This window comes from Taudactylus pleione, unplaced genomic scaffold, assembly GCF_031769625.1.
Source record: "Taudactylus pleione unplaced genomic scaffold, aTauple2 ptg000372l, whole genome shotgun sequence".
In the NCBI taxonomy this organism is placed as follows: domain Eukaryota; kingdom Metazoa; phylum Chordata; class Amphibia; order Anura; family Myobatrachidae; genus Taudactylus; species Taudactylus pleione.
Genome location: NW_028284773.1, coordinates 9,030,262 through 9,046,950, shown reverse-complemented (window position 1 = coordinate 9,046,950; position 16,689 = coordinate 9,030,262). Strand labels below are relative to the sequence as shown.

General features: G+C 42.4%; 1 protein-coding gene across 6 annotated transcripts in view; it reads left to right on the top strand.

Moving 5' to 3' along the window:
- Positions 1–16,198, top strand: part of FGF12 (fibroblast growth factor 12) — a 618,931-nt gene extending 602,733 nt beyond the window's left edge. For all 6 annotated transcript variants that reach the window (XM_088444733.1, XM_088444732.1, XM_088444730.1 and 3 more), the window contains one exon: positions 14,545–16,198. In XM_088444733.1, the coding sequence (XP_088300859.1) occupies positions 14,545–14,663 (119 nt within the window). In that variant the 3' untranslated portion in view covers positions 14,664–16,198. The remainder of the gene's footprint in view (positions 1–14,544) is intronic.
- Positions 16,199–16,689: the final 491 nt, after the last annotated feature.

Sequence of the window (16,689 nt, the reverse complement as noted above, 5' to 3'; positions counted from 1 at the left end):
GATTTACCACCGATTATAATAAATAGGCTTTATGGTATGAGAAAAAGTTGTTAAAAGCAGTGTGCTCTGCACTATTCCTTTACTGTGCAAACATGCTGGGCACTAGGGCCCAGAGTCTGCAGGGAGGTCTGACCTCCAACCTGATGTGCTACTGCACAAGTGACTAGAGCCATGTTTACTGTGTACAGTGATATTGTGAAAGACCACGGTATCCTACTCAGCTCCTATACTGGAGACCCGGTTTATTACCTTCTTTACATTTATTCCAGCATCCTGCACCTCACTTCGCTCCATTACCAGTGTGCATGTAACAGTGAGTACAGTTGTACCTGTTATTTATAAATAAACCAACAACACTGGTTAAGTAACTGGGCTGCTCATAGTTTGAGTCATCTGCTGGTGTGTGCTTATATAACTCTGCAATATCAACACCTGCACACACTTAATTTTGGACAGGTTACGGAACCAGGCACAAAGGTGAAAAGTTCCCAGACACCCACAGGCTCAGATATACAGGCTATTAGAGATGCCCAGATGCCATCTTACGTATATGTGTAGGTGAGACTTCATAAGAAGACAGAGTGAAAACAGCATAGAATGTTTCTAGCGCATTGTGTGTCATTACAGAAACATAGAAGCTGCATAAGAACACAGAGTGAAAACAACATAGAATGTTTCTAGCGCAGTGTGTCATTACAGAAACATAGAAGCTGCATAAGAACACGGAGTGAAAACAGCATAGAATGTTTCTAGCGCAGTGTGTCATTACAGAAACATAGAAGCTGCATAAAAACACGGAGTGAAAACAGCATAGAATGTTTCTAGCGCAGTGTGTCATTACAGAAACATAGAAGCTGCATAAAAACACGGAGTGAAAACAGCATAGAATGTTTCTAGCGCAGTGTGTCATTACAGAAACATAGAAGCTGCATAAAAACACGGAGTGAAAACAGCATAGAATGTTTCTAGCGCAGTGTGTCATTACAGAAACATAGAAGCTGCATAAAAACACGGAGTGAAAACAGCATAGAATGTTTCTAGCGCAGTGTGTCAGAAGCTGCATAAAAACACGGAGTGAAAACAGCATAGAATGTTTCTAGCGCAGTGTGTCATTACAGAAACATAGAAGCTGCATAAGAACACAGAGTCAAAACAGCAAAGAGTGTTTCCAGCCAAGTATCGCACCAGTGAAGCTGATTAAAGTACAAAAGCTGCATAGTTATATCTGTAAGAAGCATATAAGCAGGAGCTAAACCCATAATGGGGTTTACCAAACTAAAAGGCTTAGAAAATTATACAACCTGGAAGTTTGCTAAGGAAATGCAATTAACGCATGAGAGATTGTAGAAAATCACTGTGGAACCAGATGCAGATTCAAGCCCAGATGATATAGAAAAAGCCTTGGGGACCATTGGCTTAAGCAACATGTGTACTGTATAGTACATGGGAAAGAGTCAACAAAAGACATGCGGTAAGCACTGCAGGCAGCGTATCAAGATGGTCAATGAGGAGGTTTTAAGATGTGTATTTAAATGTGTATTGTATAACACATTAGTGAATGAATGCAGCAGTATGTGTGATTACACTTAAGTGCTGAGAAAACTGCAAACTACAAAGGGGTATAATTACTAATGTGAAAGTTTTTTGGAGACATTGCCCATAACAACCAATCAGATTCTAGCTATTATCTTCTAGAAGATGCTAAGTAGAATCTGATTGGTACCTATGGGAACATCTCCACTTCTAAAAACTCTCACTTTAGTAAATATACCCCAAAAAGTGAAAGAATTCAAAAATGTAAATTCAAGTTTTATAATTGTTACAAAGCATTTGAGTGCAACCAATAGATTGTGAATCCTATACAAAGCAAGAAATGCAATGGTAGAGATGAGTCAGCCCTAAGTGTTACAGATGCCGCAGAAAGGTTTACTGGTATATCTATTCAAGTTAAACAAGGCATTTCAGCTGCAATGTGAAGTAGTTCACCAAATTAAACAAATGTGACCCTATCACTATCAAAAGAATTAGCAACCACATATTTACAGCTACTAGAAATGGGAGCAAATCTGCCATCAGTGTCCTAGAGCAAAGGTGCAACATAATTCACTCTGCTAATGAAACGTGCATTGTAAGAACCAGAAGAGGGAAAGTTATAGCTACAGGCACAAGGTGTCAGCAATTGTACATCCTTAATACATAGCACTAATAAGCAGTGATGACAACTGAGTTACAGTCACTGGAACTGTGGCATAGAAGTTTTGGTCACCTTGGCTATGACAGTGTGCAGAAGCCACAGAAAGGGATGGTCACAGGAATGTATGTGACTAACATGGAGAGACCCGTGTGATAGTTTCGCAGTGCGTGGTCCAATTGAAGTAAAGTCTGTAAGTGGATACAGATACTTTGTTACATTTATTTATAGATGACTTCACAAGAAAAAAAATCTGAAGTAGTGAAAAAGATTGCAGATTAAAAGAGACTTCTGCAAGAAAATCAAACAAGTCACAGATTTGGTAACGGCAGAGAATATCTCAACAGAGAGGTGGAAAATATGAATAGATCATCAGTTGACCATTGCCCATACTCCTTAGCAAAATGGTGTCAGCGAATGAGCAGACAGTATGCTAGTAGAGAGAAAAAGATGCATGCTAAAGTACACAAGTCTAGACAAGCAGTTTTGGGCAGAAGCTCTGTCCCCAGCAGTTTATCTCAAGGATCGTTCACCTACAGTTGCGTTAAATGACATAACACCTTTTGAAGTGTGGTCGAAGAGAAAACCAAGTGTAAGACATCTCAGAAACTTTGGAAGTAGGGCCTATGTGCAAATACTAAAAGGGAAAAGATGACAGCTGGTTTCAAAGTCAGTATAACGCATTATGCTTGGCTATTGCCATGAGAGCCAAAGTTACAGATTGTGGAATCCAAATACCAGGGATGTTATCTTTTAGTCGCCTAGTTAGCTCCTATTTGAGTGACCCAGCTAATTAACTGCTATTAAGCTGATCAGCAACCTGCACCACTACCTGCAATCAGCATACACTCACCGGCTCAAGCTCCGCTCCATTACCAGTGTACATGTAACAGTGAGTACGGCTGTACCTGTTATCTATCAATAAACTAACAACACTGGTTAAGTAACTAGGATATACATAGTTTGAGTCATCCACTGGTGTGTGCCTATATAACTCTGCAATATCAACACCTGCGCACACATTATTTTAAACAGAAATGCCCTAAATTATGGGAAACATGGGCAGTGTTGAAACATGTAGGTGATACCTGTAAAGTCTCAAATCCTTTTTGTATCATCTCAGACTGCAGCATAATCTTTCTATTAATCGTCTTGGAGAGAAGACTGCCTCTACAATGTTGTGATTTTACATGGTATTAACATCTAATCTTTTGGAGACTCTAGAACTTGGTAGTAACTATTGTCAGTGGGTGTATATTTTAGAAATGTTATTTAACCTGCTTTTAGCAATAAATATTGGATTTCAAAATTAGTTACAGTGAACGTGTTACTTGTATCCACTGGTTCCTAAAGCTGCTTTATATATAGTTTCTTGCTTGGGACTGACTACCCCATACAGCTTCATTGAATCAGGGTGTATGTCTTAACTAATAAGTACCTGGAGTCTATTTATATTGTAGTGCCTAAACCTAACCCCCCCCAACCCCTTAGTACATATCCCTCCTCTTTGTGCCTAATCCTAACCCTCCCCCTAACCCCAGTATTTACAGTACCGTCGGGATGCTGGTGCCGGGATTCTGACAGGTGTTGGGATTCTGGCGCCAGGCATTCGAAGCGCCGACATCCCGACTGTCGGGATTATAACTACATCCCAAGACAAACACCTCTCAGGCAAAGTCATCAGCCTTTTATGTTTTTCCAACCCCCACTTCCCCACGCCCATCCTTGTCTCCCCCTACATTCCCATCCCTGGCTCTTATGAGTGATACACTACCTTCGATTCCCCAAGCTACTCCATCGGCTACTGCAGCAGCCTAAGAAATGCTGCTGGTTATCAAACCTATAATGGGGCAGCAATTTAAACAGTTTCAGACCACTCTTACCTCGATGGTTTCTCAGCTGGAATCTCATACTAAGAGCTGTGATGCTGTTGAACAAAGCACAAGTGATGTAAAGGATATTGTAATCTCTCTCCAATCCTCTTCCACAGGGAAATGTCATTAGATCTTTAAGTGATAAAATAGACGATCTTGAAAATGTAAATTGTAGTAGTAATCTTAGAGGGATGTAGTTATGAGACGGGTGGCCGCGATGCCGCCGGTCTCAATCCCGACGCTGAAAGTCAGAGACGGGATTTAAGATGAACGAGGTAAATCCGGGGCGCACTTAGTGTTAGCCATGGGGGGTGGTTTGGTTTAGGTAGCATAGAGGGGTTAGCATTCGGTTTTGGGGGGGTTAGGGTTAGACACCCCTAGGGGGGGAGGGTTAGGAACCACTGAGGGGGTTAGGCACGAAGGTGGGAGACTTAGGTTTAGGCACTAACGGGGAGGGTTAGGGTGCAGGGTGGGGAGGGTTAGGGTTAGGCTACAAGAAGGGAGGGCTAGAGGGAGAAGGGGGGAGGGTAAGTATACTTACCCGTCCCCTGTCAGGATACCAACCATCGGGATGACGCTGTCTGTATTTTTACAGGAGGCATTCCGACTGCCATTGCATACCGATTCCATCTTAGATGTATTGGGATGCCTGAATCAGTATGGGGCCTAGCTTTATTGGATTATTTACAAACTACTTTAAATGATGCTCTAGGTATTGCTCATTCGGCTTCTCCAATGATTGAGCGTGCATGCAGGTTAGGGCTAGAGAGATCTAACACCGACTCTCGCCCTCATCCTGTAATTGCTAAGTAACTTAATTTTCAGGATAAAGAGCTGGTACTCCGTTCTTACAGACGCCAAGGTTTCCCATTATTGAGAGCCATAAGAACCTGATATTCCAGGACTTTTCAGCTGCTGTGTCTCAACAGAGAAAATAATTTTTGTTTGGTAAACACATGTTTGATGACCCTGGCAAAGCTAAAAATTATGTGAACTCTGGGCCTGATTCAGAGCCGCTCGTAAGCGGCCGCTCGTGCGAACATCGCTCGGAGCGAACATCTGCGCATGCGTATGGGTCATAATGCGCATGTGCCAACTAGTCATTGCGGACGGAAATCGAGCGCTCGCAAAATAGCGAGTGCCTGCTAATTTGAGTGACAGGATGAGGCGTTTGTGGGTGGTAACAGGGGAAGGTGCTTGAAAACGGGGAGTGGTGATCCGAACGCAGGCGTGCCAAAAGGTCAAAACGGGCGTTTTAAGGGTGTGTATAATTAACAAAGCAGCGTCATCGACCACGTCACTTGGTTGTTTCTTAGCCTGAACTGTTCGCATGATTGCGGTAGGAAAATCCTACCACAAGCACTGCGAGCAGTTCAGATTCCTTTCGCTGTACTCGATTAATCAAATAAATACCGGAGATGACGTGTGATGCGAACGGCAAAGGGGCGTCTTTACAAAATTGCGAGCGCATATTTCGTTCGCTCGCTCAGACATAGAGGCGTCAACAGACCACAAAGAGCAGCGCTCAATTTAAATAGCCGCCCCCTTTTTCTGAACGAGCGAGCGCAAATAACGTCCGGCTCTGAATCAGGCCCCCTTTCCTACTTTAAATGCAAATTCTTCTGGGTCGCACACCTGATACCTGTATCTATTGCCATATATATATATTTATAATAGAGAGACTCGTATTGTTATTGTTTGTAATTCTGGTTAATGTTTAAGGACAGATGGGAGCTATGTTTTTGGGCTACATTTCGTGAATTTGTTATTTTGGTTTACTATCACTCTCATTGTTTTGGATGTATGTATTACGTGACATGTTTACCCTTTTGAATTTTGGGTGGAAAATTTTAGAAAAGTTATTCAGAGCATTTGTGTACACTGGGTTGGGTACGGGATCCGGGCAGTCAGAATACCGCCAGTGGCATTCCGAAAAGTCAGAATCCCGACCCAATTAGGTAACTGTCTTAAGCCTCCACCTTAACCCACCTTTCCCATAGCCTACCCCCCCTCCCCCTGCTGCCTAACCCTAGCCCCTTCCCTGCTGCTTAGCACTCTCCCTAGTGCCTGACCCTAAACCTATATCTCCCCTAACCCTAATATTTGTCACTGGTATGTCAGCGGTCTGGATTCTGGTGTTGGGATTCTGACTGCTGTTGGGATTATGGCGCCGGGATTCCGACTGCTGACGGGATTGTGAGCGCCTGCATCGTGACCGCCGGGATGGTAACTACATACATTGATCGCGGTGAGTGACAAAATATGTGGGTCCCAGTACCCGACAACTCTGGTGGTCAAGGGAGGGGTTAAATACCAGTGGCCCAAGGTCGCCTACCGGTACGGTGGAAGAGGCTGCGGGGGGGGAGCTTCGATAGCTGTTTATCTTTCCACCACAGTCCTCTCCTGTCCTCAGCTTCATTCTGCTGCCGCTGGCCCATCCTGGCCAGTGGTGCCGCCACTTCCTTTCTTCCTCCTAGATCACGTCTTCAGGCCTCTTGCGCGGCTGCTGGAACTGTTGCTGCGACGCACTTCGCTATTGCGCATATTTGCGAACACTGACATACCATGTACACTACATATATTGCAATTGTCTCTTTGTTTTGTGAGAATTCTTGGCATGGTCGGTGGAACCCTTCTATTTTTTTTGCTATTTGCCACACTCGCTGTGATGGGGGGGTGGCACGATGGTATTGGTTATATGCACTGTTATTTTTCATTTCGTATGTTTGTTAGTATTTTGGCTGCAGTAACTGACCCTGCCACTTCTCCTGCCACTCATAAGAATATACATATAGGGCCTGATTCAGACCCGCTCGCAAGCACTATGCACTCGCAAACGGGTCGATGGTGCTTGCGCACTGCACGAGCGTAAGCCCCGGAGCGAGAGAGAAATGCTCTCGCTCAGGGGCTTGTTACAAATGGGTTGGCTGTCAATGTTGATCGACAGCTCGCCCCGTTTAGTAGGCGGGGAGGGGGGGTGGCTGGCCAAACGGAGGCGTTCCCGAAGGAACGCCTGCCGTTTGGGGGCAGACCTACTGACATCACGAGTGATGTCAGTAGTGAGCTCCGGCTCTATTAGAGCCGGAAGCTCACTGGGGCTTTTGCGGCAGACAGATCTCGTCGCAAGCCCGATGGTCGCGACCATCACCTGGCTGCTCGCTAAAGCTGTGGGTGGTCACCCACAGCTTAGCGAGTGGCCAGGAGGTCGGCTTTTAAAACAAAAGCGGATGCCCTGATTCAGAGCGAGCGCTCGCTTTTTGCGAGCGGCTCTGAATCAGGCCCATAGTGTCTTGGAATGTGTGTGGTGTGAACTCTCCTATCAAGCGGAGAAGGGAGGCTACTCATCTCCGGCAACTCGGATCTGACATTATTTTTTGCAAAAGACCCACTGGGCAGCCTATGATAATATGTCCTTGCGGGGGGCCTTGGCTTGGGGAACTGCATATCCTCGTTACTTGTTAAGAAGCGTGGTGTAGACATTGCGCTCAATAAACGTTTAGATTACTGTATAGCGGAGTCAGAATATGAGGGGCCATTGTATTTTGTTAGATTTAGAAATTATGGGGGGATCCTTATACCCTCCTCAATCTGTATACTTCCAATTCCCCTAACATGCAATTTTTTCGTGCAATTTATGACTTTTCAGGTGACCCTCTTCGAGCCTGCTGGTTGGGAGGAGGGGATTTCAATATCGTAGCTAATGAAGTATTTAACCATACTGATCTGTCCTCACCTTTGTGCCCTCATAGTACCAGAGGAATGCATTTTTAGACCATGCTTCATGGGTTATGTGATGTTTGGAGTCTTATTAACCCTACCGACAGGACACACTCCTTTAATTACTGAGTACATAAACCCTTTTCTAAGATAGATAATCTCCTAGTTCATGATTGTCTGGTCCCATCAGTGATCTCAGATCATCTCCATTATCCTGAACTGGTAACCTCTTATGGGCCAATTACACTTTTGAACCAGGATTTTAACATATTGACTAAAATTATGGCTAATTTTCTTCATACTATTCTGCCTCAAATTTTAACCCATCACCAGTTAGGTTTCACATGTTGTAGATTCTCGGTAAAGGGATTCAGCACAGCTTTGGCAGCTATTGTGTCTCATTCGATTTCTCAAAACTCTCCTCTGGCAATGCTTTTGAGTTCTGGGATCATTTGCTAAAGATCTTTTAACTACATATGGTCTTTTTCGCAGTTTTTCTGATTTTTGTTCAGCTTTGGACCCGTTGCTGTGGATTCTGCAATCTTGAATGGCTTTTAAAGGGATTACTGTAGGCTCTCAGGAGATTAAAATTCAACAGTTTGCTGACTATTTACTTTTGAATATCTCAGATCATTAACATACCCTACCTAAGATTTTAGACAGATTAGGTCCTATGATGAAACCTCCTTGGGGTGGTTCTTTTTCTATTATTTTGGATACTAAATCTCTTAACTATCTGGGGATTGCTCTGCCATGTCATATTGATTACCTTTATGGCCTTAATATGAGGAGACTTATTGGAGAGGTGGTTATAGAACTGCCGAGATGGTGTCATTTATTGCTTTATTATCTAGGTAGGATAAATTTATTGAATATGATCTCCTTCCCAAAACCTTTATACCTGTTACAGATGTTGCCTATTTTGTTGACAGCAGATTATATAGAATTTTCCAGGATTTATATGGAATTCTAAACGCCCTCGGATAGGTTTATTGAAACTTCAACAAGATCGTGCTAATCTGCCTAACCTTAAGCTGTATAGCCACACTGGAATCTTGTGATACATCAGGGATTGGTTGCATAGGACAGATTTCTATTCTGATTCTATTTTAGACCAGTTATTCTTAGCAGAACAACATATGTTGGCTTTTCTTCATTCTCATAAACAGGAGCTGATACTGTTCGGAATCCCTTGTCAATGGTTGCATGGCGTGTATGGCACTATACACAGAAGCAAAGGAATTTAAATTGTCATCATTCCCTTTTTCTCCCACTGCTTCTAAATCCTGAATTTCAGGATGGCTGTGCTTCTGTGTCCTTCTCGTCATAGACTGGCATGGGGATCTCACATATCCATGCATTGGTCAACAGAGAGGCCTGCTGGTCTCTAAGAGTTGCCGAAATTGCCAATAAGTATAAATTGCATCAGTCACATCTACTGGCGCTGCAACAAGCACAACATTATGTGAGCTTAATGATGTGTCCTATCCCCTAACAATTGGTCTAATTCTTTAGACCTCTAACTTGATAGACCCATGGGGGGAGTTGGGGCTATTTTCCTACATTATAAAGTTCTCCATAACCCTTTGGACCACAATGTAGTTATTGGAGGGTTGTGTTTCCCCATATTCCCATGGATAAATTATTGTGGTAATTTTGTTATTCTCAATCAGTACTTTCATCAAGTATGTTTAGGGAAATGTTCTATAATATTTATCATAACAGGTATTTCTCCCCTCACCGCAGTTTCTTGATGGGTTTGTTAGACACTAGTGATTGTCCTAAATGTGGGGCCTCAGATGCAACCCTTTTACATTGTACAGTATATGGGAATGCCCCCTATACAGCAAATTTGGACCTCAGTTAACAGATTCACCTCCACCCAACCTGTAAGCTATCTCCCGTTATCAGCAGATTGGATGATACTTGGTATTATACCTCCGAATGTCCTTGTACAAGATGATGGTAAAGAGTTACTATTGATAATCTCAGCGGTGGCTCACAAATGTATGTTACAATTGTGGACCAGAACAAGCCCCCCATTAGTTTCTCTATTTCGGAATACATTATTCTATACCTTTCAGATTGATTGGCTTTAGACTACCTTACATAAGGAAACCAAGATAACCTCTTTTTTTCAGTTGTGGGAAGGGTTCATAGACTCCCTTACTCCAGAACTTAAACGCCAAATATACAACTGTTTCCGCTATACTTCTTGCTACGAGACACATATTTTGCTGGTAGACCCCTGAATTCTTTACCTTCCACAAACTAAATTATATCCTATTTCTCATTTTTCTTATTGTTTATGGGTTCATTGTTGAGGGGGGAATTGTGTTTTTATTCATACAATGTGGAAACACCCCTATTGCACAATTTTAGTTAATTGAATTAATTAAATCCAACTTACATGGCCACACTGGCCCACAGGAGTACAGGGAAAATCCCCGGTAGGCCTCACTGCCTAAGGGCCCACCCCTTCCTCTAGCAGTCATATTCCAGACTGTATAAATGAATTATACATTGTTACTCTAATAGAGGATCAGTTACATGGTGGAGCAGGACCAATATTGTCCCTCCTACCAATTAAAGAGGGTGGTCTTGGCACATCCCTTTCCCTTCTTCTTGTTGACTTTGGACTATAACATAATGAATAGTTATTGCTAGTGATTGGAATGACATTGTAATTTTGCATTCATTCAATAACTTACAGTTAAGTCATCCCAGTGTTAAGAGCTGAATAGTTGATCTTTTTACAGTGGCATGTATTTCACTTTTACTAGACCTAATGCAGTTCTCACTGGCTGGTTAACTACCAGGGTCCCCTATCAGATTTGCAGTGCATCAACGTGATATATATATGACAGGATTACCATCATATACCTAATTATCATACACGTTACATTATGGTGTATTCACTACAGTGCATTGCTGTTATCAATCGTATGTGTGTGTGTGTGTGTGTGTGTGTGTGTCTGTATGTGTATTATATAATCATACTTGTCAACTCTCCCTCATCAATTTTATGACACACCTCTCATATGTAGTACAGGTCCACTTTACTACCGCTCTCATATATGTTGCTTTCACAATCTCCCTGACATGTTTTTTCAAAAGCAGGCAAGTATGTACAGTATATAATCAAGGAACATGTGTGTGTGTATATATATATATATATAATATATTATAACTTTGGGTAATTAGCTCGCTATCCACACACAGCTTTTAAGCAAATTAATGATGCTTTACTTTCCAGCATGGAAAACCAGGAAACATAAACAGAAAATAATAAACAACCTAGCCCCTATTTAGGGCGTCTAACTCACTTCTTGACCCCTGACTATCATGGTGCAGCTAGTCTGCCAATAAAGTCTCTGCCTGCTTCTCTGCAGGTTTATTGCCGGGTCCAGCCTTGCTTGGCTGCCACAGATATCTAAAACACCGTCAATCTTGGTGACCTTCCCTGTATCCTAAAGGTATAGGCCCTGGCTTCCTCAGCCTGCAGCCCAGCTGCTTCAATGCCACACAGTCTGAGAGGTTTGTGGTCCGACCTGCCTCCTGCAGGTCCGGACTCAGGCCTCCTGGCCCCCAATGGCTTGGCTTAGCTTCACTGGGCTCTCTGGCTGCCATAGTTCCACATAGACTGTCTCAAATGCCAGCCTGACTGGTCTGCCTTCTCATCAGCCCACACCTGAGCTCTCTCCACAAAGCAGCAATTACACATCTTCCCAGAATCCTTTTCTCCTCTGTGTGGGTGGATCTCTCCTGCTCCACACAGAATCGGCTGCTCACCAGCACCATCTCTTGTGATACTGCCACAATATATATATATATATATATATATATATATATATATATATATATATACACTTTAACACAAAGAGGCAGCACTCAGAGACCTTTTAATGAGGTTGAACGAATTCCAGTGATTTATTGCATTGTCATCGACGTTTCGGGGCAACATGCCCCTTCTTCAGGATGTATTCTGGAACCTGAAGAAGGAACGTCGATGACTATGCAATAAATCACTGCAATTCTTTCAACCTCGTTAAAAGGTCTCTGAGTGCCACCTCCTCGTGTTAGCATATGGTGGGGACACCGTTCTCTGTAAGGAGGGCACCAGAGCAAGTATTTGCATATTTTCACACAGTGAGTGCCGGATTACCGCTGCATTGATATATGTGTGTGTGTGTGTATATATATATATATAACAAAACTGATGTAAAGCGCTGAATGTGCAAATATGTGCAATGTTGCAAAGGTGTGGGTAATAAATTAAAATAAAAATACAAATTTATATGCACAATTCCAAAACCTAGGTATATGTGCAAATAGCAATAATAAAGTGCAAGGAGTGCAATTCAATATATATATATATATATATATATATATATATATATACACACACACACACACATCTATATATATATATGTATATATAAATAACTTTAGTACATATAACAGTGAAAATGTAAAAAGTAAGGAATTTAATTATAACATGTTATTTTGTTATTTCCACATTTGTTCATTAACCAACCACCATTGTTATCATATTACTGATGAGCTGACACCCATACCAATGGGGAGTGCTTTGTTTTAAATACTAATTTACTATACACTTGGTTACCCTAATAATGCGGGTTGTTTTAATTTGTGAAAGAAAAGGGATCTCAATTCTCCTTGGCGCTATGATCTCTCATATATATATATATATATATATATATATACATATATCTCAAGGAACATAAATCTGGCACTCATTGCTTAGTGGCTTTTATCTTCACCCCGTTGACCTCTGCCGTGAGAGCTGACAGGCAGCGTATTACAAATTTATACAGGATGCTGCGGAATTGTAACCAAGAAATGACAGGACCCCCTGCTGTGTCAACATTTCTATTAATTACATTTTCATCAGGTCCTGACACAGCAGGGGATCAGGGGCAATTGCTGGATTTTTAAGCGGGGTTTCCATACATACAGTATATATATATATTTTCACAGGGATATTTTTCTGGTAAAATACACACACACACACCATGCATACACACAATTAGCATATATTCACTGTAGTAGATTGGACATGCATAGGGCCAGAATCATAGCTAGACTTTTTGGTGCCCTGTGCCAGAAAGAGCATTAGCGCCCCCCTCATTTTTCAAAGGGACATAATGCACCCGAAAAAGGGGAATGGCCTCATGGGGAAGGGCCAGGGAAGAGATAGGGGCAGTCAGAAGATGCTGGGGATGAAATCAGAGGAAGCTACAAGTGAGAATGATAAAACAGAAATTTGACATGCTCAAACAGCGCCGCATGACCTGTGGTGCCCTGTGCGATGGCACCCGCCGCACTACACCAGCTACGGCCCTGCATAGGGCAGGCACTGCTATTAGTGAACCTAGATTGTTACCTACTGTGCCAGAGTTTTTAAAACCCTTAAAGCACCCCCCAGACAAGCGCACAAACACACACACCTCTGCAAATAAACACTGCCAACATAATTTTATTAAATACGTGCCCCCTCGTCACCCCCACATCTTTGCACATGCAACACACACACACTGACAGTGTACACACCTGCTGCTAGATTCAGAGACTGAGAGTGCAGAAAGGCGGAAGACAGTGAGTGGCACCCGTTCAGCTCTAAGGGGGAGATGTATCATCGGCGAAAATGCGGTATAACCCCCGAAAATGCAGTTTTCGGGGGTTTTACCGCATTCCCCGTATGTATTAAGCAGCAGAATGCGCTGCATTCTGCTGCTTCGCTTTGCTAGGTAACACCACCTTCAGGTGGCGTTACCCAATAGAAGCCTATGGGCTTCTTAGTGCGACGTTCGGGGCTGGGAGGGATCCGAACGGATCCCTCCCATGAGCACCCGCGTCCTTCTGCGCTTGCGCGGAAGGACTTCTGGGTGTTAGACCTGGAAGTCCCTCTGCCTGGCAGCATCGCAAAGGACAGCTCTCATCGAGAGAGCTGTTCTTTGCGATATTCTTGGTACATACCGCGGTAATTAACCACGGTATGTACGCGAAGTCGGGGGGTATGTACTGCATCGGCGATGTCGCCGATGATACATCTCCCCCTAAGCCCTATGGAAACTGTCTGGGAGGAGCTTCGCCGAGATCAACATAGCCGAGATCCTGGCCTGTCCTGACAGTGCACCCTCCGGGAATGCAGACACAACACATACAGCCTGACATGACAGGTTCCGCTGATTACGTTTTTGAACTCTTAGTGTGAATATGAGGAGGCAGATGCCGCGTTACTGACCCAGCTGCCTCCTCATATTGGTCAGCTACAGCGATGGATCGGCGGGCAGGAGGGGTTTCTAGGTACTCAGAAACCCCCCCTGCGTGCGCTAGTGGAGAATCCTGTTGTTTCTTGGTTGCAATCCCTGTGTGCCACTGCATCCTGTATGTATGTATATATAGTGGCTAGCCAAACCCCCTCTGCTGGCTGACCACCCCCCTTAAGCATGGGCCCCTACCACTGCATTTCCTCACTAGGTCCTTCATGCTCCAGTCTCACAGTGTCCACTTGTGTCAGGTGATTCAGGTGTCTAATGGTTGCTATTTCTCTGGGGAGGGTTTGCCTTTAAAAGTTGTGTACAGATATAAAATCACAGCAATGATCATGTCATCAGTAAGGTAACTTTATTATATGTACCTTTAGGTCTTATTATTAATTAGATGAAAATAAGCACATTGTATACCCATTGCAGTTTGACCCCTAATATTAATAAATGCTATGCATTTGTCTTACAGTGTGCATGTACAGAGAGCCGTCGCTGCATGAGATTGGAGAGAAGCAAGGACGTTCAAGGAAAAGTTCAGGGACACCAACTATGAATGGTGGAAAAGTTGTTAATCAAGAGTCAACATAGCCGAGATCCTGGCCTGTCCTGACAGTGCACCCTCCGGGAATGCAGACACAACACATACAGACTGACATGACAGGTTCCGCTGATTACGTTTTTGAACTCAAGTTTTCTTCTTTGGATAGAGCAAAGAAATGGAAAGTGAATTGCCTGTGCAATGTTTTAAACCAACCAGAAAAAAAAAATATGAAGAAAAATCCTTGAATCTGGACTCCATTCATATTTTATGCGAAGTTTACTGTGTGATCAACTAAGTTCCCATCTCTGCATAAAAATATACAATAAAGATGTTACCTTTAAAAGAAAATAAAGTTCTGGATAAATAAATCTTAAAACAGAAATCCATATAAGCCATTTATCAAACACAAGTGTGAGATTCCCACTAATGAAATGTTTCTCTGTTAGATTTGTGTCTATTTATAAAGCACGTCTGCGTTATTTATACAGATGCAGTCATTCTGAGACAGCGCAGGCAAGTGACTATAGTCTTTGATGTATTCATATCTGAGGGAGTCTGTGGAATTTGTAGACATGACAGACATACAAAACACTTTAAAAAACATGAACCTAAAAGCTAGCAACATGAAAAGGAAGATAATGGGAAGATAGTGTGCATGGCTTGAAACAATGAGGTGGATTCAATTAGCTGCGGCTGTGTTGCTGTCTCTTCTCTTAGGTAAAGTGCCCTATGCTTATCAATTAAAGAGCCAAGATCTACCAGCGAGCAGCCAAGATGCAACATTCAACGCTTACTTCAGCTCACACCCCCAAAGCGTTAACTGCTGCTCGGGGCTCATTGCAGGTCTCTAATTCAATAGCTTCAGCCAGTTTACCAGAGTGCAGAGACACACCTGCCACACCACCTGCAGGTAATTGAATCTGCCACAATGTCACAATAATGAGTCACAACAATCTATAACATGGACTATTATAATGTTTGTTTATAGCACCATGCCTGAGAATTTCACCCATTGCCTACACTTTCATATGGCTCATTGTAAACTGTGCAGTGATTGCATTTAACTGCAGTGTTTTTTATGGTTTCACAATGTGATATGCAAATGTTTACTTTACTTGAAATTTATAACCCACCCACCTCAAAAAAAAAAGTGTGTGTATATATATATATATATATATATATATAGTATAACAAAGGGCTGTTGGCTGAGTTCTGGTGTTAGTAATCACAGGTTTCCCCATTTCCTCACACTATAGAGTAATCTGGTGTGCTGCTCACATGATATGCATGCTGAGGTAAGAAAATTACAATAGTTTGTGTTAGTGAGAAAATGCAGCTCTGAAGAGATGTGCAGATTAGCTTTTTATTTAGATACAAATGAAAGTAGATATGTCACTTTTCTGTTTACCAAATTAATTTAAGATACAGCATTGCTGTGTTGTGTTTGAATGAAAATGATTATAGCCTGAGGGCTGCATGCATCCAGCTTGTTCTGTACAATTTATTTTCCTACATCGGGTTTAGTATAGATTGAGGGGCATGGAGGTTTTTGTAGGGTGAAGGGCAGGGCATTTTGTAATATTTTAACCACATTTTAGCTTGTTAAATAAAATATATATATCTATTTATTGGAGCAGTGGCAAATGACTTTGTTATTGCTCTCTACTATCTAATGTTTCAACTGGGTTTGTTATTTCCTTACAGCAATTCTCTGAGATCCTGCCACTGTACACACCCCTAATACAGTGTAGGTAGTGTTTGTTATTTCCTTACAGCAATTCTATCAGATCCTGTCACTGTACACACCACTAATACAGTGTAGGTAGTGTTTGTTATTTCCTTACACCAATTCTATCAGATCCTGTCACTGTACACACCACTAATACAGTGTAGGTAGTGTTTATTATTTCCTTACAGCAATTCCCTGAGATCCTGTCACTGTACACACCCCTAATACAGTGTAGGTAGTGTTTGTTATTTCCTTACACCAATTCTATCAGATCCTGTCACTGTACACACCCCTAATACAGTGTAGGTAGTGTTTATTATTTCCTTACAGCAATTCCCTGAGAT